The sequence below is a fragment of the Zeus faber genome, assembly GCF_960531495.2.
Source record: "Zeus faber genome assembly, chromosome: 5".
Classification (NCBI taxonomy): Eukaryota; Metazoa; Chordata; class Actinopteri; order Zeiformes; family Zeidae; genus Zeus; species Zeus faber.
Window position 1 is genome coordinate 35521971 of NC_137192.1, and position 23190 is coordinate 35545160.

Sequence of the window (23190 nt, forward strand, 5' to 3'; positions counted from 1 at the left end):
GGCACAGAAACCCTTCTAACCAGGCCTACCCAACTCCCTCCTGCAGTCCCTACCATATCACTGCTGGAGGACTTTGGAACTGCTAGTCAGCAGTGAAAAAAATGGTCTGAATTTCTCAATCTTCTGGCCCTCACAGAGACATGTATGATACAAGCAAACACCTTGACTCTTACACCCGCAGGCTCCCTTGTCGTGGAGGGTCCACAGGCCTTTTCATTTCACTCTAAAATCTTCTTTCACACCTTGGAACATTCTAATTCCATGCAAATTCTGTACCTTTTCCTACTGCACTTAACATTGTGATGTTGCCCCCCTAATCAGCTTAGCAACTTCCCTAATTAGATGGTGCACTCCTGAGTGTGCATCATATCATACTTGGCCAACCGTTCATTTCAGGTTTCATAGAGAGGATCACTGTCCAAACCTTGAATTCTATCCACTGGTGTCCCTCAGCGCTCCATGCTGGGACCTCTGCTGTTCTCCTTGTACACTTAATACCTTGGTTTTATCTCCTATGTTGTTGAGATTACATTAACATTAAGTCATTTAGCAGACGCTTTTATCCAAAGCAACTTACAATTATTCAAACACCGATGCACGCAGCCATCAGGAGCAATTAGGGGTTAAGTGTCTTGCTCAAGGACACTACAGCATGCTAGCAGGAGGAGCCTGGGATCGAACCAGCAACCTTTAGATTACTGGACGACCAGTTCTACCTCTATCTGGACAACTGGCTGTCCTGCCAAGAGAAGTGATGCTAGTCCTGGTCTAGGCCCTAGACTACTGCAATGCTCTTCTGGTTGAACTACCTGAGTGTTCCATTAGACCTCTACAGCATCCAGAGTGCAGCAGCCAGTCTAGTGTTCAACCAAACCACATTATCTCATGTAATTTCCCTTTTCCAATTACTTTACTGGCTTCCAATCTCAGCTTGCATTGAATTTATGGTGGTCAGATGGTTTGCAATTCTCCCGCTCTGAGTAGTGCTCTGTTGTTTTGACAACATTAATAACTATACAACTATGTAATGAGAGGTATCGCCATTAGCTAGACATCAAATTGGATGTATTAATAGCTCAATTTGATTAGAAATAGACATCTGCAATTATCAGTAATAACATAAAGAGCGATTCAGGTAAAAGCACCATTTAACTTGGTGTACGTGTGGTGTGGGGATGGTGTTGTTTGAGCAGCCACACCTGCCCTGGATCTAGATAATTGGGGGCCCAGGATCAGAGTGGCTGCATACCTGTTGCTTGTTGGTTGGTCTCACGAGCAGCAGGTAAAACCTCCATCCCCCACACACACGCAAGAGAGGAGCCTGTGTCATGACACATGTCCATCTGCTCCACTAGCCCACTCTCTACAATAAACTCGTAAGTCTACAATCCCGTCGTTTTTATGTCTCTGTGTCAGAGGTCGCTGAACATGCCCCTTGGGTGGCATGTGGTAGGCGAAACTGCCACACTGGCACCTGAATCGGGACTCTCTGGCACAGGGAAGGGACACAGAGGGGCTGGACAGATGCCCTGGAGCCACCAGCGGGTCAACAGGAGGCCACAGCATCAACCCTCTCCTGACTGGCAGCAGCAGCACCCAGGATGTCCGGTGGAGGACAGGGGGAGAAGCAGCCGTAGCAGCCACCATGGGTAACCGCCTGCAGCTAGCTCCTCTGGCCACCCCTCCAAGCAGCCCCCCCAACAGCCAAGTCCAGCCACGCCTTCACCAGCCAGCACAGCAGCCCGAGGCCCCATGCTCCGTAAAGGAGAAGGGGCCAGACTGTGGTTGCTCGGGGGTAAGGAAGCCGGTTGACCGTGGTGTTCTGGGGAACTAGGTCCCCTAGAAGGGTGTCGTGGCAAAAAAAAAAAGAGGTTCAGCCTTAGGTCAGTGAAAAGTCTGGATCTCTGTAAGATGTTTCTATCGGTTCTGGCCTCAAAAAACATAGAAGAAAAAACACTGGAACCAAACAAAATCTGATGCGAAAATGTTTATTGTGTATCAAAGGCACAAATACAGCAGTAAACTTTGGGTAGGCTTTTTTCCCCTCCATTTTTTTGGAAGACTTGAGTTCCCTCTTCTGGTTTTATAGTGTACATTTTAAGACTCCAGTTATTTTTTATTATTTCATTATTTCTTAGTCTGTTTCATTATTTCTTAGTTTAAAAGTTTTTTTTGGTACATATATCTTGAGTATTGGTGGTTTAGTATAACATGTACTATTTCCGTTTCATGTGGGGTTACTAATTAACCACAACATTCCCCCCTTTGTGACTTCTAAAGTCACATTTTAACAGAAAAGCAAGGATCATATTTGGTTATATAAGGTAAGGGAACCCTGTTTCAGAGTCCAGTGTTTTAATATTTAAAGATATAGGAACCCTGTGTCAGAGTCTAGTCTTTTTCAGGTATAGCAATCCTGTTTAAGTGTGTTTTAGGCTTTTTTTTTTTTTTGTTCTCTGCTTGGTTGGTGGTTTTGTGGGTGGGGGTGGGGTTGGGGTTGGGGGGCCAGGTATTCTCCCTGGCCTCAGTTTGGTGTCGCAGGTATCTGGTGTGGGGATGGTGTGATTTGTGTCATGACACATCTCTATCTGCTCCTGGGCTAATTCCAAATAGCCCTCTCTTTACAACCCCTGTCTTCTGTGTCTCTGTCCCGGAGGTCCCTGAACACGTCACTTGGGTGACACATGGTAGGAGAAACTGCCACAGTATGTTTTGCTCACAGACATCCGAAAACACAGACGTTGTCGCCATCTAGTGGCTGATATCCACATGGTTCAGTGATGATCAAAACACATTTACAATCTAAACAAACACATCACAAGAACTCACTTAATGACAAAAACATTGTTATTCTAACATGCTTGGTGGCATTAAAACCAGCTGAAAAATTTTATAAATTAAAATATAGACAGTACAGAGTAGTATTTATGTCATAATTGTATACAATTCTATTTTATTCCAAGTTCTGTTCTGTTCTGGATACCACGATAATGTTCTACTGGAAATCAATACATTTATTAGAATGTTGAGAACATTTATGTGTTCTCAGCTGTTCTTTGTCAATCACTAAACTTAACATTTTTAGGAACTTAACTATCTATCTAACTACCAACCTTTAGAAAGACACAAAAGCTTTCCCAGCGGTGATTTAGATGATGATTTAATGGAAGATTGGTGGAAGATTTGTTTAAATTTTTTTCCTGACTGTGACCCTTATAAAGCACCATTTCCAATTAAATCCTCCAGATGTTGTTGAGGCCACGAGCTGCAAATCTGAGTCAACTAATTGGACTTCTCGTACATATAAATACAAATAAAAATATAATATCATGCAAAATAAAAATATGTAGCTTGAGAAATATACACAATGTAATAAAAGAGAATTTATAAAGCCTTTAAACTGCTTAAATAAATTAAACTGCGATTATTGGAGTTTTCGCATTTATTATTTGCTATAATGAAGTTGTCCCTGAAATACTTGTTTGGTTGGAAGGCATTTTTTTTTCTCTCAGGTGACGCCCTAACTCCTTGTGAGAATAAAAGCCGCTGTGTCCTGACCCCCACGCGTCACACACCTGGAGGCAGGTGAGTGGGGAGGAGAGGTGCATACTGAGAAGGCTGCCGCAGGACTGGAGGACCAGAGACTTAACTCTCTTAACCAGGGGTTCAGATTGTTGCTTTCCTGAGATTATGTTTGAAATGTGAAAATAAATTGTATTTATGTTAAAAGAGAAGGGATGCTTTTAAAAAGGTACTAACAGTAAATATATATATATATATATATATATATATATATATATATATATATATATATATATATATATGCACACACACCGCTGTTTATACATTTCAAATGGTTGATACAGAGATTTCCTGGTTTATTGTATATTTTTGGATTTATTGCCAATTCGTTTTCTATTTAAATTGTTTTGTTTCATACCAATGTATTGATATTTTTACGATTTTATTGTGATCTATTTGTTCTACTGTGTGCTGCTGTTACATCACAATTCCCCTCCTAATCAAATGCAATCCACATAATTCTATAATGCATATAATGTATTATAACTAATGTGTATTATATTTATCATATAATAATAATAATTATTATTATTATTATGAATAATGTTCAATATTTTAATGACCATTAATAACAATTAAGTTTATTGTGTCAATTACATTTTCATAAGGAATTTGTCGCGGTGAGGATCAGTGTGTTTATCAACAGATTAGTCAACAATTAGTATTGAAAAGTTTAATTCTGAAAAATAAATTCATGTTAATGAAAAACTAGAACAAAATGGCCAAATATACATAAATAACCATCAAATACAAAACAGAAATAGTGTAATATATAAAAATATACAGGATTTAGAAAAATGCACAGCATAATTTATTGGTTCGGGTATATAGGGTATGAATGATAAATTATTGTTATGTACAAAATAAGTTATTACAGATATTGTCTCTAACAGTTTAGAGACGTATGGAGCTTTTTGGATGTTGGACAAGTGTCACATACAGCATCTAATTGTTCTGTCAAATGTGTCAAATGTGTCTAACATGTCAAATGTGTTAAATTTGTCGAATGTGTCTAATGTGTTCAATGTGTTAAATGTGTTAAATGTGTTAAATGTTTTAAATGTGTCAAATGTGTTAAATCTGTCTAATGCGTTGAATGTGTTAAAAGCGTTAAATGTGTTTAACATGTTAAATGTGTTTAACGTGTATAAAGTGTCTGATGTGTCAAATGTGTCAAATGTGTCTAATGTGTTAAATGTGTTAAACGTGTCTAATGTGTTAAATGTGTTTAATGCGTTTAATGCGTTTAATGTGTTAAATGTGTTGAATATGTTAAATGTGTTAAAAGTGTTTAACATGTTTAACGTGTTAAATGGGCCTAATGTGTTAAATGTGTCAAGTGTGTTAAATGTGTCGAATGTGTCGAATATGTCAAATGTGTTAAATGCGTTAAATGTGCTAAATCTGTCTAATGTGTTCAATGTGTTAAATGCATTAAATGTGGTTCACGTGTTAAATGTGTCTAATGTGTTAAATGTGTCTAGTATATCTAATGTGTCAAATGTGTTAAATGTGTCAAATATGTTAAATGTGTCTAATGTGTTTATTGTGTTTATTGTGTCTGATGTGTTAAATGTGTTTAATGTGTTTAATGTGTCTAATGTGTCTAATGTGTCAAATGTGTTAAATGTGTCTAATGTGTCAAATGTGACTGATGTGTTAAATGTGCCAAATGTGTTAAATGTGTCGAATGTGTCTGTGTTAAATGTGTTAAATGTGTTTAATGTGTTAAATGTGTTAAATCTGTTTAAAGTGTTAAATGTGTTAAATGTGTCTGACGTGTTAAATGCGTCGAATGGGTCTAATGTGTTAAATGTGTTTAATGTGTTAAATGTGTCAAATATGTTAAATGTGTTAAATGTGTTAAATGTCTTAAATGTGTTTAACGTGTTAAATGTGCCTAATTTTTCAATTGGGTTTAATGTGTTAAATGTGTTAAATGTGTTAAATGTGTCAAATGTGTTAAATGTGTCTAATGTGTTAAATGTGTCGAATGTGTCAAATGTGTTTAATGTGCTTGTGTTTAATGTGTTTAATGTGTTCATATGTCTAATGTGTGAAATGTGTTGAATGTGTCGAATGCGTCCAATGTGTTAAATGTGTTTAATGCATTTAATTTGTCTGATGTGTTAAATGTGTCTAATGCGTCTAATGTGTTAAATGTGTTAAATGTGTCAAATGTGTCCAATGTGTCTAATGTGTTAAATGTGTCAAATGTGTTAAATTTGTCTAATGTCTTAAATGTGTCAAATGTGTTAAATGTGTTAAATGTGTTAAATGTGTCTAATGTGTTAAACATGTTAAATGTGTCAAATGTGTTAAATGCGTCGAATGTGTCTCATGTGTTAAATGTGTTTAATGTGTTTAATGCGTCTGACGTGTTGAATGTGATAAATCTGTCTAATGTGTTTAATGTGTTAAATGCGTTAAATGTGTTTCACGTGTTAAATCTGTCTAATGTGTCTAATGTGTCAAATGTGTTAAATGTGTCTAATGTGTCAAATGTGACTGATGTGTTAAATGTGCCAAATGTGTTAAATGTGTCGAATGTGTCTGTGTTAAATGTGTTAAATGTGTTTAATGTGTTAAATGTGTTAAATCTGTTTAAAGTGTTAAATGTGTTAAATGTGTCTGACGTGTTAAATGTGTCTGACGTGTTAAATGCGTCGAATGGGTCTAATGTGTTAAATGTGTTTAATGTGTTAAATGTGTCAAATGTGTTAAATGTGTTAAATGTGTTAAATGTCTTAAATGTGTTTAACGTGTTAAATGTGTTAAATCTGTTTAAAGTGTTAAATGTGTTAAATGTGTCTGACGTGTTAAATGCGTCGAATGTGTCGAATGTGTCAAATTTGTTTAATGTGCTTGTGTTTAATGTGTTTAATGTGTTCATATGTCTAATGTGTGAAATGTGTTGAATGTGTCGAATGCGTCCAATGTGTTAAATGTGTTTAATGCATTTAATTTGTCTGATGTGTTAAATGTGTCTAATGCGTCTAATGTGTTAAATGTGTTAAATGTGTCAAATGTGTCCAATGTGTCTAATGTGTTAAATGTGTCAAATGTGTTAAATTTGTCTAATGTCTTAAATGTGTCAAATGTGTTAAATGTGTTAAATGTGTTAAATGTGTCTAATGTGTTAAACATGTTAAATGTGTCAAATGTGTTAAATGCGTCGAATGTGTCTCATGTGTTAAATGTGTTTAATGTGTTTAATGCGTCTGACGTGTTGAATGTGATAAATCTGTCTAATGTGTTAAATGTGTTAAATGCGTTAAATGTGTTTCACGTGTTAAATCTGTCTAATGTGACAAATGTGTTAAATGTGTGAAATGTGTTCAATCTGTCAAATATGTTAAATGTGTCTAATGTGTTAAATGTGTCTAATGTGTTAAATGTGTCAAATGTGTCAAATGTGTTAAATGTGTCTAATGTGTTAACTGTGTCAAATATGTTAAATGTGTCAAATATGTTAAATATGTAAAATGTGTTAAATGTGTTAAATGTGTTAAATGTGTTAAATGTGTTTAATGTGTTTAATGTGTTTAATGTGTCAAATGTGTCGGATGTGTCTAATTAGTTTAATGTGTTAAATGTGTTAAATGTGTTAAATGTGTTTAATGTGTTTAATGTGTTTAATGTGTCTTATGTGTCAAATGTGTTAAATGTGTTAAATGTGTTTAATGTGTTTAATGTGTTAAATGTGTTAAATAAATTTGGGCAAGGCAAGTTTGTTTTTATAGCACATTTCAACAACAAGGCTATTGAAAGTGCATTCAATAAAACATCAAAAGCATCAAGACAAAGTGAAAAAGAAACACATTGTGAAAGAAAGAACAAAGTTAAGAAATCGAATGCATACAATGCATAAAATCAAGTCATAAAAGTTACCGTGCAGTGCAAGAAATTAATATTAGGTTTAATATTAAGTCTTCAGCCTTGATTTAAAAGAGGTGAGAGTTGCGGCAGAGCCGTGGTTTTCTGGGACTTTGTTCCAGATATGTGCATTCAAACTGAACAATGCTTCTCCATATTTAGTTTTAACTCTGGGGACAGAAAGCAGACCTGTCCCAGACAACCTGAGAGTTCTGGATGATTCATCGTGTAGAAGAAGATCAGAAATTGATTTTGGCCCTAAACCATTCAGTGCTTTCTAAACCAACAGCAGTGTTTTGAAATCAGTTATTTGACGACAGGAAGCCAGCGTAAAGATGTGAGAACTGGAGTGATACAATCGATGTTGCTGGTCTCAGTGAGGACTTGAGCAGCACTGTTTTGAATGAACTGTCTGATGGATCTTTTAAGGAGGAATGTGGCTGTTGAAATTTAGGTCAGTGTCCATGACTACACCAAAATTTCTAGCCTGGTTTGTATTTTTTAACATCACAGATGATGTTGACAGAGGGTCTTTGTTTAATTGGAGAAAATTCCTGCACATCAAATCATTGATTCGTTCAATGCATTTGCTTAGTGGTTGTATTGGACATTAGCACCCTGGTGATATGGTTATGTCAATTTGTGTCTTCTGCGTAATTATGGAAACATATTTGTTGTTTTCCATAATCTGAGCCAGTGGGAGCATGTAGATGTTAAACAGAAGAGGCCCAAGAATGGAGCCTTGGTGAACTCCACATGTCATTTGTTTTTTCCCGCTCAGATGTGTCATTACCTATAGACACAAAGTAGCCCCTGTTCTTTAAATAGGATTTAGACCAGTTTAGTCCCATGCCAGAAAGTCCCACCCAGTTTTCCAGTCTGTCTAGTGATATGTTGTGGTCAACTGTATCAAATGCGGCACTGACATACAGTAATACTAAGACTGAGATTCTGCCACTGTCTGTGTTAAGATGGATGTCATTGAAGACCTTGACAGGAGTAGTGTCAGTGGTGTGGTGTCGTCCAAAAAACAGACCCGAACACAAAAATACAGTTGTGAAGTCACAGGAAATAGATGAGAAGTTCTGCAAATTCAAACAGAATTCAGGTTATTTTCTGATTTGTTTCTGACACCTGTTTGTGTTTTTCAGTAGAAGAGAAGCAGCTTGGAGGCTACACAGCAATGATACGATAACGTCTGTCTCTCTCTGTCTCTCTCTCTGTCTGTCTCTCTGTCAATCCCTCTCTCTCTCTCTCTCTCTCTCTCTCTCTCTCTCTCTCTCTCATTCTCCCCCTCTCTCCCTATCTCCCTCTCTTTCTCTCTGCCACTTTTTTTCTCTCTCTCCCTCTCTCTTTCTCTCCCTCTCTATCTCTCTCCCTACCTCTATCTCTTTCTCTCTCACTCTCTTCAACCACTCTCTCCCTTGAACTCTTAGAATGAACTCTTCCTTGGGGACTGGAACCAACATAACTTATCCACAGGTTTGATAAAAATCTTTCACATTAATATTTTTCCAGCTCTAACTAACTACCAAACTATCGACCGAACATCTAACTAACTACCAAACTATCTATCTAACTAACTACCAAACTATCGACCTAACATCTAACTACCGAGCAAACTATCTACCTAACATCTAACTAACTACCAAACTATCTACCGAACATCTAACTAACTACAAAACTATATACCTAACATCTAACTAACTACAAACTATATACCCAACATCGAACTAACTACCAAACTATTCCTAACATCTAACAAACTAGCAAACTATAAACCTAACATCTAACTAACTACCAAACTATATACCTAACATCTCACTACCAAACTATCTACCGAACATCTAACTACCAAACTATCTACCGAACATCTAACTACCAAACTATCTACCGAACATCTAACTACCAAACTATCTACCGAACATCTAACTACCAAACTATCTACCGAACATCTAACTACCAAACTATCTACCGAACATCTAACTAACTACCAAACTATATACCTAACATCTCTCTAACTCCCCAAATATATACCTAACATCTAACTAACTACAAAACTATATACCTAACATCTAACTAACTACCAAACTATATACCTAACATCTAACTAACTACAAAACTATATACCTAACATCTAACTAACTACCAAACTATATACCTAACATCTAACTACCAAACTATCTACCGAACATCTAACTAACTACCAAACTATCTACCTAACATCTAACTAACTACCAAACTATATACCTAACATCTAACTAACTACCAAACTATCTACCTAACATCTAACTAACTACCAAACTATATACCTAACATCTAACTGTCAAACTATATACCTACCATCCAACTAACTACCAAACTATCTACCTAACATCTAACTAACTACCAAACCATCTACCTAACATTTCAGTAACTACCAAATTATCTACCTAACATCTGATTAACTACCAAACTATCTGGGTAACATCTAACTAACTACCAAACTATATACCTAACATCTTACTAACTACCAAACAATCTATCTAACATCAAACTAACTACCAAACAATCTATCAAGCATCTAACTAACTACAAAACTATATACCCAACATCGAACTAACTACCAAACTGTTCCTAACATCTAACAAACTAGCAAACTACAAACCTAACATCTAACTAACTACCAAACGATATACTTAACATCTAACTACCAAACTATAAACCCTACATCTCACTAACTACCAAACTATATAACTAACATCTAACTAGCTACCAAACTCTCTACCTAACAACTAACTAACTACCAAACGATATACTTAACATCTAACTACCAAACTATAAACCCTACATCGAACTAACAACCAAACTATCGACCTAACATCTAACTAACTACAAAGCTATATACCTAACATCTCTCTAACTCCCCAAATATATACCTAACATCTAACTAACAACAAAACTATATACCTAACTACCAAACTATATACCTAACATCTAACTAACTACCAAACTATATACCTAACATCTAACTAACATTACGTCATTTATCAGACGCTTTTATCCAAAGCGACTTACAATTATTCAAACACCGACGGACGCAGCCATCAGGAGCAATTAGGGGTTAAGTGTCTTGCTCAAGGACACTACAGCGTGCTAGCAGGAGGAGCCTGGGATCCAACCAGCAACCTTTAGATCACTAGACCACCAGCTCTACCTCCTGAGCTACCGTCCCCGGTAACAACAAAACTATATACCTAACATATAACTAACTACCAAACTATATACCTAACATCTCTCTAACTCCCCAAATATATACCTAACATCTAACTAACTACAAAACTATATACCGTACATCTAACTAACTACCAAACTATAAACCTAACATCTAACTACCAAACTGTCTACCGAACATCTAACTAACTACCAAACTATATACCTAACATCTAACTAACCACCAAACTATAAACCTTACATCTCACTAACTACCAAACTATATACCTAACATCTAACTATCTCACTGTTTTATGACAGTAAAGTTTCCACTGTCCTTCCTGGTCAGAACTTCAGATTTGGGAGTTTCTGAAAGGACCTGAAACAGTGATTCTATTTCTCTTCCTCCCCCATCCCTCTCTCTCTCCTTCTCTCTCTCTTGTCTCTCGACCAGTTCCTGCTCATCAGAGACACCTTCACCATGGCCTTCGTTAAGAACCTGATCGTCGTTCTCGTTTGGCTCATTCTCAGCTACATCAACGGCAGTGTGGTGGCGACGTTCTTCAGACACCAGGCACACACGCACACACAAACACACACTAAGATCAATAATTAAGTGATCAATTCCCAAGAGGAGAAAAAAGGATTCATTCTTCAGTATTGATCTGTCCATCCCTGATCTAGAAACAGTTGATAAAATGGTCGCATTTTGCATGATTGGCAGTCTCCATAGTAATGCAATCCTTTCCTCTTCCTACCGCAGGTGTTCTACGAAGACCCTCGCTACATCCTGTTTATCCACATGGTGATCAATGATGCCATCCAGCTGACCGTCACCATCACACTCTTCATCCTCAGCTACGTCTTCTTCACCATCAACGTCTCCTTCTGCTGCTTCTTCATCCTCGTGGCAGTCTTCACCACCAGGAGCACCCCGGTCAACCTGGCCAGCATGGCCATCGAGCGCTACATCGCCATCTGCGACCCCCTGCACCACACCCAGATCTGCACAGTGAGGCGCACCTACGCCCTCATCGGCCTCATCTGGTTCATCTCGGTGGCGCCCGACATCACCGACCTGTTCGTCACACTCGCCACCGAGCCCCTCGGCTTCTTCCACGACTCGGTGTTCTGCTTGCGTCACAACGTGTTCAAGGACCCGGTGCTGGCCTACAAGCGGCAGGCCTTCGACGCCCTCTATTTCTCCTGTGTCTTCCTCACCTTGGTCTACACATACCTGAGGATCCTCTTCGCCGCACGGGCGCTGGCCTCGGAAAAGATGTCTGCCCAGAGAGCCAGGAACACTATCCTGCTGCACGGTGCGCAGCTGGCCATGTGCATGCTCTCCTACGTCTCGCCCAGCGTGGAGGTCGTCTTGCACCTCATCTTCTCTGGGCGGATACTGGAAATAAGATTCGCCAACTACCTGATTGTTTACATCCTGCCACGCTTCCTGAGTCCCATCATCTACGGCGTCCGCGACAGGAAGTTCAGGAAGTACCTGAGGAGGCATTTTGTGAGCAAATGTCGGGTCAAATCACACCAGATCTCTGACCAGGCAGATTCCTGAGGGGCTGTGGAGAAACTTCTACAGATGTCAGAACACTTTGGTTTGCTTTGATTCTTGGTAGGGCTGCGCAATTAATCGCATTATAATCTCTATCTGGATTTATACCTCTGTGCAATCTCATTCATACATGATGTTGCTGCATTTGCATTTGGGATATTAGTTGCATAAAACAACATTACAATAAAGGGATACGGCAAGCAACCTTTTCTGCTAATTCTAGCTTTGGCATCGTATTGTGTTGTGTGCAACTTCATAATTGGAACGAATTAGTATATTACTCTATAATAACTCTACTTGAGTAGTTTTCAATTTTTGAAATACATGTCAGAATATCTCTTCCACAGCTGTCAATTCCTTCAATGCATTCAACTCATTAAACTGAATGAGCAGGTTCTCTGATGTCAACAGACCATGGGCTGTGTCACAAAGATCTGTGATCTCAATTCTAACCACGAAAATCCTGATTCTCATTCGATTTTTCAACGATCAGCTACAACATTAAAAGCATCACTTAATATAATATTCACCATGATGAAGTATAGTTTGGTCTCACGTTCCACTCCCAAATGCAGTTTAATGTTCAGTTATTTCAACTCCATTCACACTCCCTGCCAAACATTTCTATGGAAGACATTTTATTCCTTACTTTTCTTATACCTTTTTGGCCCCATCCCCAGTTAGAGAGACGTATCATATTATCTCCTCGTTCTTCTCTCAGCTGCTCCTGTTTGGGGTCGCCACAGTGGATCATCTGTCTCCATTTCTTCCTGCCCTCTGCATCTTCTTCTGTCGCACCGACCACCTGCATCTCCTCCCTCAGCACATCCATAAAGCTTCTCTTTGGCTTCCTCTTTTCCTCTTGCCTGGCAGCCCCATCTTGGAGCCTGGCACGGTGCTGCTTCACACCAAGAAGGTCCAGGGTTCAATTCTCGCCTGAGGCGTTGTTGGCACCGTGCGCCGGTTATCTCCCAAATAGGAGCCTTTCTGTGTGGAGTACGCATGTTCTCCCCCTGATCACATGGGGTTTCCTCCACCTAACATCAGTAAGGACCCCCACCCTAAACATGCACACATCATCGTCTGACCAGCGATGGACACTTGGTCCCGGGGCATGTCGACGAATGCTGCCCACTGCTCCTGGCTGCCCCCCTGGAGGAAGGACAAGCCAGGATGGCAAAAATAAAGAGGTCGCATTTCACTGGCCACCACCCAAAAAGCATGTGTGTATATATATATATATGCATGTATTGTGGTGCGGTCATGTGACGAATAAAGATTCTAAATTCAGCATCCTTCTTCTGCTGATGGTGATGCTGCTCCTTTCCAGCAACCGGTACAAGTCATCTTCTCCTTCCTTAGTGTTCAACCTCTCATACAACTTGCCATACGTCTTTTTCTTAGCCCTCACCACCGCTCTCTTTGCCTGATGCTTCATCTCCTTGTACTCCTGTCTCCTATCTCTGACCATCCCTCTTCTTCTGCGCCAACTACTTCCTCCATATACTTTCCACCACCCAGTGTCCTTGTCTTCCTCCCTCTGTCCAGATGACACACCAAGTTCTCAGCCATCCGACATCTCTTCCCTATCACCCAGCGCCTGTCTTAACTCGTCCCTGAACTCCACACAACAGTCTTCCTTCTTCAACTTTCACCATTTGATCCTTTGCTCGGCCTTGGCTCTCTTCCTCGTCTTGATTTCCAAAGTCATCGTACAGATCACCATCCAATGCGGCCCGGCTATGTTCTCTCCTGCCACCACCTTGCAGTCTCAAATCCCTTTCAGGTTGCACCTCCTGCATAAGACATACAGCAGTCCACTTGTGTGCACCTTCCTCCACTCTTATACGTCACCCTGTGCTCCTCCCTCTTCTTGAAATATGTATTCACCACAGCCATTTCTGTCCTTGTCGTAGAATCCACCACATCTTTCCTTCCACATTCCTCCTCTTGACAGCATACCTACCTACCTAGGAGTACTTTCTTTATGGAATAAAATGATGGTCATTAATATTTTGAGCTTGTGAAATGGTTTGTGAATGTGTAATAAAGTTTTGCAGCTGTAGAAATATTTTCTGCATGTGTGGAAAAGTTTTGTAAAAATGTTTTGCGGCTTTAGAAATACAGCTGCATGACACAATAGCATATTATCTTATATGATATTATATGATATTATATTATCTTATATGATATTATATGATATTATATTACATTGTAATAAAGAATATTATATGATATTATATTATATGATATGATATTATATTATATGATATTATATTATATGATTTTATATTGTATTATATTATATGATATCATATGATATGATATGATATTATATTATATTATATTATATTATATTATATTATATTATATTATATTCTTTTATGTTATATCACATTATATTATGTTTTATTTTCTTGTCGTGTCCACAAAACAGTGAGTTACAAGGCTTGGCTAGATGTGGTTCAGCCACAGCTGAACACATTGCTGTCCCTTCTCATTAAACTCTGCTAAGTCCAATGCTGTGCAGGGCTGTTCCAGCAGGGGACATATCAGGAGGTGCTCCATGGTCTGTGGTCCAGTGCCACAGTCACACACAGCGTCCCCGTCATTCAGGTGTCCCCATTTGGCAAGAGTGGCTCTTGCACGTCCAACACCAGATCTTAGTCTGTTAAGGCATTTCCACACTGCGTAGTTGGTGTCTGCTCCAGGGGGCAGTGCCTCGCTCGCCTTTAGCTCCATTGTTGTTTCTGGTGGGAGGTTGTCAAGTCTTTCTTCCCACCGAGTGACTCTTTCACTGCTTGTGCTCGGTGTTCTGAGAGGTAGGACGCCTTCAGGAAACTTTTCCTGGATTTAAGGCAGCTTTAGGCTGGCACATGGCTGAAGAGAGGATGTCTTTGATCATTGGACTGTTGTTGCCGCTCTTTCTTGCTTGCTGCATTTAGTCGTATCTCTGGTGGGGCTTTGCCTGCCAGGATGTATAGCCGGTCTGTAGGTGTTGGTTTCAGGCAGCCAGTGATAAGGTGGCAGCTAGCATTGAGGGCAGGGTCCAACTTCTTGGCATGGGCAGCTGGCTCCCATACTGGGCAGGCATACTCAGCAGCTGAGTAGCAGAGAGCCAGTGCAGTTGCTTTCAGAGTCTGTGAGTTAGCACCCCAGGTTGTTCCAGTGAGCTTGCGGATGATGTCGTTCCTCGCACTCAATTTACACTTGGTCTTCTCAATGTGGGTCTTAAAAGAGAGGCATCTGTCCACGGTAACCGCTATGTACACCGGCTGCTCACAGTGTTTGAGGGAGGTTCCTGACCAGTTGACCTTCAGTTGGCGCTTGGCTTCACGATTTCTCAGGTGGAAGGCACACACCTGTGTCTTAGATGGATTTGCACATAGGTGGTTCACTTCATAGTAAGGTGTTAGCTCTGCCAGAGCATTGGAGAGTCTGTCTTCCACAACTTTGAAGTCAGTGGCTTGTGCACCTATGCCAAGGTCGTCTGCATAGTGTCTGCACTTTTTGGTTGGTTGTTGGTGTAGATGTTAAAGAGAAGTGGTGCAAGCACACTTCCCTGTGGAAGGCCATTCTTGAGTCTTCGCCACCTGCTTTTCTTTCCTCCAAGCTCAACAAAAAAGTTCCTGTTTTCAAGCATGCTTTCGATCAGTTCTGTCAGACGGATGTCCCTTGTGGTCTCCAGGATCTTGCTGAGGAGAAGTCTGTGGTTGACTGTGTCATAAGCAGCTGAGAGGCCGACAAACACCACACCAGTTACCATCCCTTCCTCATAGCCGTCTTTTCGATGTACTGAATGAGGTTGAGTACTTGGCTTGTTGTTGACTTGCCAGGGCGGAAACCTGCTTGTTCAGGGATGAGGTGTTTGTCAACAAAGGTGCCAATTCTGTTGAGGATCAGACATTCGAAAAGCTTGTAGGTATGACTCAAAAGTGCGATTGGTCTGAAGTTCTTGGGAGCGGATGGATCTTTCCCAGGGTTCAGCAGTGCTATAATGTGGGCTTTCTTCCAGATGTTAGGGAGTTTGTGTGTTGTTAAGCAGTCAATGTATAGCTGTAGAAGCCATGTTTTTGCCTTGTGACCGAAGTGCCTGATCTGTTCGGTTGCGATGTTATCCAATCCGATTGCCTTTCCTGGTTTGAGGGTAGAGATTCCCCCTTCCAGCTCTTCCATAGTAAGCTGTCTTGTAAAAGCAGGGTCCTCGATGTATTTCTTACGGCTCAGCTTGGTCTTTTTCCCTCTCTTTCCACTCTTTCCATTCAAGAGCAATGGTTGGCAACTTGGTTGGCAGTGACTTTTGGGTGCTGATGAGCTGCTTTAGGGTCACCCCCTAGCTTGTGAATAAGTGTCCATGCTTTCTTGCTGTTTTGTTACATGTCTGTGGACTCAATAAGAGCATTCCAGGTCTTGCTTCGCTCTTGGGCAATGTTTTCCATCACCTTCTCAGCTTGGGCAGATGTTTCATCTCAAAAGGGATCTGCTTCAAACATGCTGAAATAGTTGTAATAGAGTCCTCCACAGTCCTTTGAAAGCCCAGGTATATATTCAACTCTACAGCCTCGTGGGATGTGTTTCCGAGCAGTTTTCAACACCAGGTTAGCAAATTAGTCGTAGTTCTTGCTAACTAGTATTATATTTTTGATTTTCTCTTCCAGCTCGTTGGTGAAGCCTTTCCAGTCTGCTTTCTTGTAGTTGAAACACCTTTTAAAGGGCACGATGGTTGGGACTACAGCTGCATTAATTTGGATACCAATGGGATCCAAATTAATGTTGGCTTGATGGGATGTTGGCTTGATGGAATAGGGTCCAGCACAGTCTTTTTACACAGTCCAGCGATGTTACTTGTGACCATGGTGAGGTCTGGATTATAGCCACGTTTCCAGCGAGCACTGAAAAACGAGTGTGGTAGCTTGGGGTCATGGATAAGACTTAGTTGGTTGGTATCCATCCAGTCCTCTACTGCTTCTCCATCTTTGTTCATTTCAGGGTAGCCCCACTGGGTGCTGTGGCTGTTGAAGTCCCCAATGATGATCTGTGGTTTGCTGTGTACTTTAGGGATTGGCTGGGAAAATATAAAGTCTACAGGTGGTGGTTTATAGACAGATGTTACTACAGCACTGCTTAGCTCAACGGATAGGACATCGATGTCATGGTCCTCTGACATTTCTGTATTTTCTATAGCTAACGCCGTTTTTTACAAATATAGCACTGCCGTACTGCCGGTGAGGTCGCTTAGTGGCCAGGACCATTCCTGGTATGGTGGGGCGGTTATTTTCACTTCCTCTGTGAGTCTCTTGCAAGCAGAGAACATCACAGTGTTGCTTGTTGCATAGATCGGCTAAGATGGTTTGTTTTGCAGAGGAGAACCCTTCAATGTTCACAGAGATCACTGTCAATGCTGGTTTTGAGGAGGTTCCTCGTTTCCGACATCGACCTTTGTGTCTATCTCCAGGCATGATGTTTTCTCTTGTGTTCTGTAGCTTTGTGGCTTGTAGCTTGCACCTTTCAGCGTAGCTTGTAGCTTGTAATTGTTGCTTGTAGTGGTGATAGGATTAGCAGTATCTAGCCGATCTTGTCGATCTCGTCGATCTCGTCAATACTCCTAGGACCGTGACGTGGGCCCTTTCTTGGCTCTATTATATTGTTATCTTATATTATATTGTATTGTATTGTGTTATATAATATAAAATAATGTAATATAATATAATATAATATAATATAATATAATATAATATAATATAATATAATATAATATAATATAATATAATATAATATAATATAATATAATATAATATAATATAATATTTTATATTATATTATACCGCCTCAAGGTCAAAGTAACTGCCTTACGGTCAAAACAACCTCCTCAAGGTCAATGTTACCGCCTGAAGGTCAAAATAACCGCTTCAGGGTCAAAGTAACCACCTCAAGGTCAAAGTTACCACCTCAAGGTCAATGTAACCGCATCAGGTTCAAAGTAACTGCCTTAAGGTCGAAACAACCCCCGTCAAGGTCAAAATAACAGCTTTAAGGTTGAAACACCTCCTAAAGGTCCACCTTGATGTGACCACATCAAGGTCAAAGTAACTGCCTCAAAGTCAAAGTCACCACCTCAAGGTCAAAGAAATCTGCTTCAGGGTCAAAGTAACCGCTTTAAGGTCAAAGTAACCACCTCAATGTCAGGGTAACTGCCTAAAGGTTGAAACAACCTCCACAAGGCGAATTAACCACCTCAAGGTCAAAGTAACCGCTTCAGGGTCAAAGATACCGCATTAAGGTCAAAGTAACCTTCTCAAGGTCAAAATAACCACCTCAAGGTCAAAGTAACTGTCTTAAGGTCAAAACAACCTCCCAAGGTCAAAGTAATTGCCTTAAGGTCAAAGTAACCACCTCAATGTCAAAGTAACTGCCTTAAGGTTGAAACAACCTCCTCAAGGTGAATGTAACCGCCTCAAGGTCAAAGTAACCGCCTCAAGGTTAAAGTAACTGCCCCAAGGTCAATGTCACCACTTCAGGGTCAAAGCAACTGCCTTAAGGTCAATGTAACCACCTCAAGGTGAAAGTAACTGCCTCAAGGTCAAAATAACCACCTCAAGGTCAAGTCAGGTGAGCTGACTGCATTTTTGCTTCTGACTCTGATCTACACCTACATGAAGGTTGTGCTCGCTGCTAGGGTCTCTTCTACTTCTGATAAGGTGCGTTATCTTAAGGGTCAGCACTTGACCAAACCTTACAGAGAGGGAAAGGTCCTAAGGGATCATTTCACTATCAGTCGTCTCAATGGAACCAAGACTACAGCTGCTCAGTAATATGTTGTAGTAATATGTATAGTAATAGGCTCCATTACAGAAATTCCGAACTATTTAAAAAGAGATATGAGCACCTAGGTGTGTTATGTCAAAATTGTTCCACAACATCCAAACTCCTTAGGGCGGAAGCAAAAGCCTTTCAGTTGATCAAAATCTAAGGAACCTACTGTCAAAGTTAAAGCAATATGGATGTTTTTTAGAACATGTGACTGTATGTGCCCCACAGCGATAGAACTAAAACCAGAAGAATGTTCTTGAGCTTGTTGTTTGAGAGCAAGAGAAGTGATGAGAGTGAATACAGGACTGCTGCGGGCAACTTTGTCACCTGGAGTGAGCTGAACCATCTGCAGCTCAATGTGACGAAGACAAAGGAGCTCATAGTGGATCTGAGGAGGGCAAAAACATCTGTGACTCCTGTTACCATCCAGGGGGTCCCCGTGGACACTGTGGAGGAGTACAAGTACCTGGGGGTGTACTTCAATAACAAGTTGGACTGGACCAGAAACACAGAGGCAGTCTACAAAAAGGGCCAAAGCCAACTCTATTTCCTACGGAGGCTGAGGTCCTTTAACATCTGCCGGACGATGCTGAGGATGTTCTATGAGTCTGTTGGGGCCAGTACCATCTTCTTGATGTCACATGCTGGGGCAGTGGGCTGAGGGTCGCAGACAACAACAGACTCAACAAACTAATCAGGAGGGTCGGTGATGTCGTAGGAGAGGAGCTGGACACCCTGACGACTGCGGCAGAGAGGAGGATGCTGTCCAGGCTTCAGTCCATCTTGGACAACGTCTCACACCCTCTCTACGACACACTGGCCCAGCAGAGGAGCACCTTCAGCAGAAGACTCCTCTTACCCAGATGCACCACAGAGCGCCACAGGAAATCATTCCTGCCTGAGGTCATCAACCTCTACAACGCCTCCCTCAGAGAGTCAGACACCACCTCTCTGTAACCTGACCTCAAAACACGGACTTCCACATCTGCACTTTCTTCTTCTTCTTGCACATTTTTAATTGTACATTTTACACTTTACCATGTGTATATAGATTTGTTTATATATTTATTTATATATAAATATGTTTCTTAATAATTATTATATGTTGTATGTTAATATGTTGAATGTAGATTGGAGTTGTAATGAAAGTAATTTCCCCCTGGGATTATTAAAGTATTTCTGATTCTGATTCTGATTCTGAAGAGAAGTAAATGGAGAACCTCATCTTTGAAATGATTCTGGGTAGAATCATCCACCCAGCAACCACTACCGTTGGCACGGTGGCACAGTGCATTGCACTGCTCTGCTGCCTCACAGCAAGAAGGTCCTGGGTTCGATTCCCGCCTGGGGCACTGTTGGCACCGTACTCCGGTGGGTTATCTCCCAAATAGGAGCCTTTCTGTGTGGAGTTTGCATGTTCTCCCCGTGCTCACATGGGGTTTCCTCCACCTCACGTCAGTAAGGACCCCCACCAAAATATGCACTCATCATCGTCTGACCAGCGATGGACATTTATCACCTGGTCCCCGGGCGCGTCCACGTAGGCTGCCCACTGTGCCCCCAGAGGAAGGACAAGCCAGGATGGGTCAAATGCAGAGGATCCATTTCACCGGCACCATCAAAAGCATGTGCGTGTGGTGTGTTGTGTGACGAATAAAGACTGCTTCTTCTTCTAAAAGGCCCATGTCACTATATGAGGAACAGAATAAGAGAGATTTTTTTAGGCTTTAAATTGGGCACAAGCATTGGCCTGAAAGCATCCAAATCAAATCTTCTTCTCTGGGCTTAAATCAACATTTTGACTTGCGTTTAGTACCATGTACTCTTTGTCAGGTCTCTGACAGCAATGTTTGCGATGTTTTCATTTTTAGGTTATCTGAGTATATTTACAGTTTACTGTTACCATACTCCCTTTCCTCCACAGGCCTCTGCCATAAAAGCCAGGAACACCCTCCTTCTTCATGGATTTCATCTCCTCCCCTCTCTGCTGTCCTATTCATGCTCCTTGTTGTCCCAGTATTTGCCAGCTGTACTACCCCACCACATGCTCAACATCCTCCTCACAGGCTTGGTGCTTCTCAGCATCGTGCCTCCAATGCTCATCTCGCTCATCTACCGTCTGGCAGATCAGAAGCTACTGAGTCACACCGTGACAGAAATGAAAGGGTGGCTTTAATCTGCGGTTTGTCAGTCGGTGGTCTTCAATATAATCAGAACGTAGATCGAGGCAGTGCCCCGGAGTCCCACCGAAGGACGGTCCTCCAAATGAGGGTTTAATCTGTGGTTTGTCAGTCGGTGGTCTTCAATATAATCAGAACGTAGATCGAGGCAGTGCCCCGGAGTCCCACCGAAGGACGGTCCTCCAAATGAGGGTTTAATCTGTGGTTTGTCAGTCGCTGGTTTGAAATAAAGAGGCAGACAGACGCTGGTTTTACTTGTACAAGGGTCGGTGACTGGGGTTATATGAAGTTGTGTTCGTCGTTATGTGTGTACATATATGTTTATGTCATTATATATTTATATATATTGTGACATACTTTTGTTCCAACACGAGGAGGTATTAACATGAAGCAAAAACACAAGATATGTTCCCGATCAAATCTCAGTCACTCAGCAGGTACAGCAAAGCATTGACACTGCCAGGGTAAGGGTTAGGGTTAGGGTCAGGGTCAGGGTTTGAGTTAGGGTTAGGGTCAGGGGTTATGTTCCATGTGTAGCTGAGCTGGTGGACCAAGGCACTAACATCCATCTCTTTACTGGTGTTTGATTCCGCTTATGGCACATCCTGTGTGCCAGGCCAGGTGTTTCTCAGTCTAAGTGGCAATTTTACCCAATTTTCAAATCCTCCCCATGCCAACCCCCATTTCTACTGAAACGGCATTGGACTACAACCCCCCACAAGTTGAAGTTCAATTCCATCAACCCAAGGGCGTCAAACCCTTACACCCCAGTCAAGGGTTCCCCAGGTGCCTCTGCCACAGGGCCCAAAACAACAAATAAAACATTTGACATTTTAAAGGTCAAATTATCATATTCAACTTATGGGATTGGATTTGAGCCAAATGTTGAAAAACAACGATTTTGTTGGGTGCCCAGGTTGTCGTCAACCCTGTTACTTTTAATAAAAACACCTTCAGGGAGAATGGAATTTGAAAAGGAATGTACATATACATATGCCATGCACACCATGACCAGACCTATCTATCTATCTGTCTATCTATCTATCTGTCTGTCTGTCTGTCTGTCTGTCTGTCTATCTATCTATCTATCTATCGATCTGTCTGTCTATCTGTCTATCTATCTGTCTATCTGTCTATCCATCTAACTATCTATCTGTTTGTCTGACTGTCTGTCTGTCTGTCTGTCTTGCGTTCTAACAGGTTTGGCCACTAGATAGCAGCACCACCTTACATGATTGCAGTTCCAATTTGGATTAAAGTGATTGATCAAATCTTTATTTTGAGTTAAAAATGATATATATCAACTTTTTATTTTCATAGAATGATTGATTCGTCGTGTGTAGTTAAATGCAGTTACAAATAGAATATTCCTCTGAAGCAATTCTAGCCAGTAACCACTGCCTTTGTGTTTCTATTTCCCTGCAGTGGTCACTGGCCATCGACGGTGCGACGGGTGCGGCCGCACCGGGGCCCAGTGGCCCCTAGGGCCCCCTCCCATCAGCGCCAGTGATGCGCTCCGCTGTGCGTCCCCTTGCCCCGTTCCTACAAATAAAAAATACAGTGTTTTTCTATTTAGGGTATTTCATTTTACTCCGTTCACACATAAGAATACATGTTCTCATCACTTTTCCCTTTTTATTCAAAGTGAATCAAACAGAAAGATGATGAATCAAGTTTTGGCTTTTCAAGCCAAAGCAACAAAAATAGAAAGAGAACAAATCAGGTACTGGATCTATCAAACTGCTTATCATTTATTCATTTACTTTTACTACTTTAAGTACATTGAAGGGCTTTAAGTCATTTCAGAACACATGCACAAATGCATAGGGAAAGCACAATGAATGGAAGTTTCCCATAAGTGCCAGCTGATTCAAGATTCAAGAGGTTTATTTGTCACATACATATACTGTACATACTTTACATATACATACTTTATACATATATGCAGTGAAATGTCTTAGCAACACACCCGGAGATTACACA

At 40.7% G+C, this 23190-nt stretch overlaps 1 protein-coding gene across 1 annotated transcript; it reads left to right on the forward strand.

The window, feature by feature from the left end:
• Positions 1 to 11113: 11113 nt before the first annotated feature.
• Positions 11114 to 22692, forward strand: LOC307230762 (odorant receptor 131-2-like; the record flags this gene model as incomplete). The annotated part of the gene is made up of 4 exons (XM_080001198.1): positions 11114 to 11224; positions 11414 to 12166; positions 21045 to 21176; positions 22633 to 22692. The coding sequence occupies exons 1-4, from the start codon at positions 11132 to 11134 to the stop codon at positions 22690 to 22692; spliced, it is 1038 nt and encodes a 345-aa protein (XP_079857324.1). The 5' UTR covers positions 11114 to 11131.
• Between the last annotated feature and the right edge of the window lie 498 nt (positions 22693 to 23190).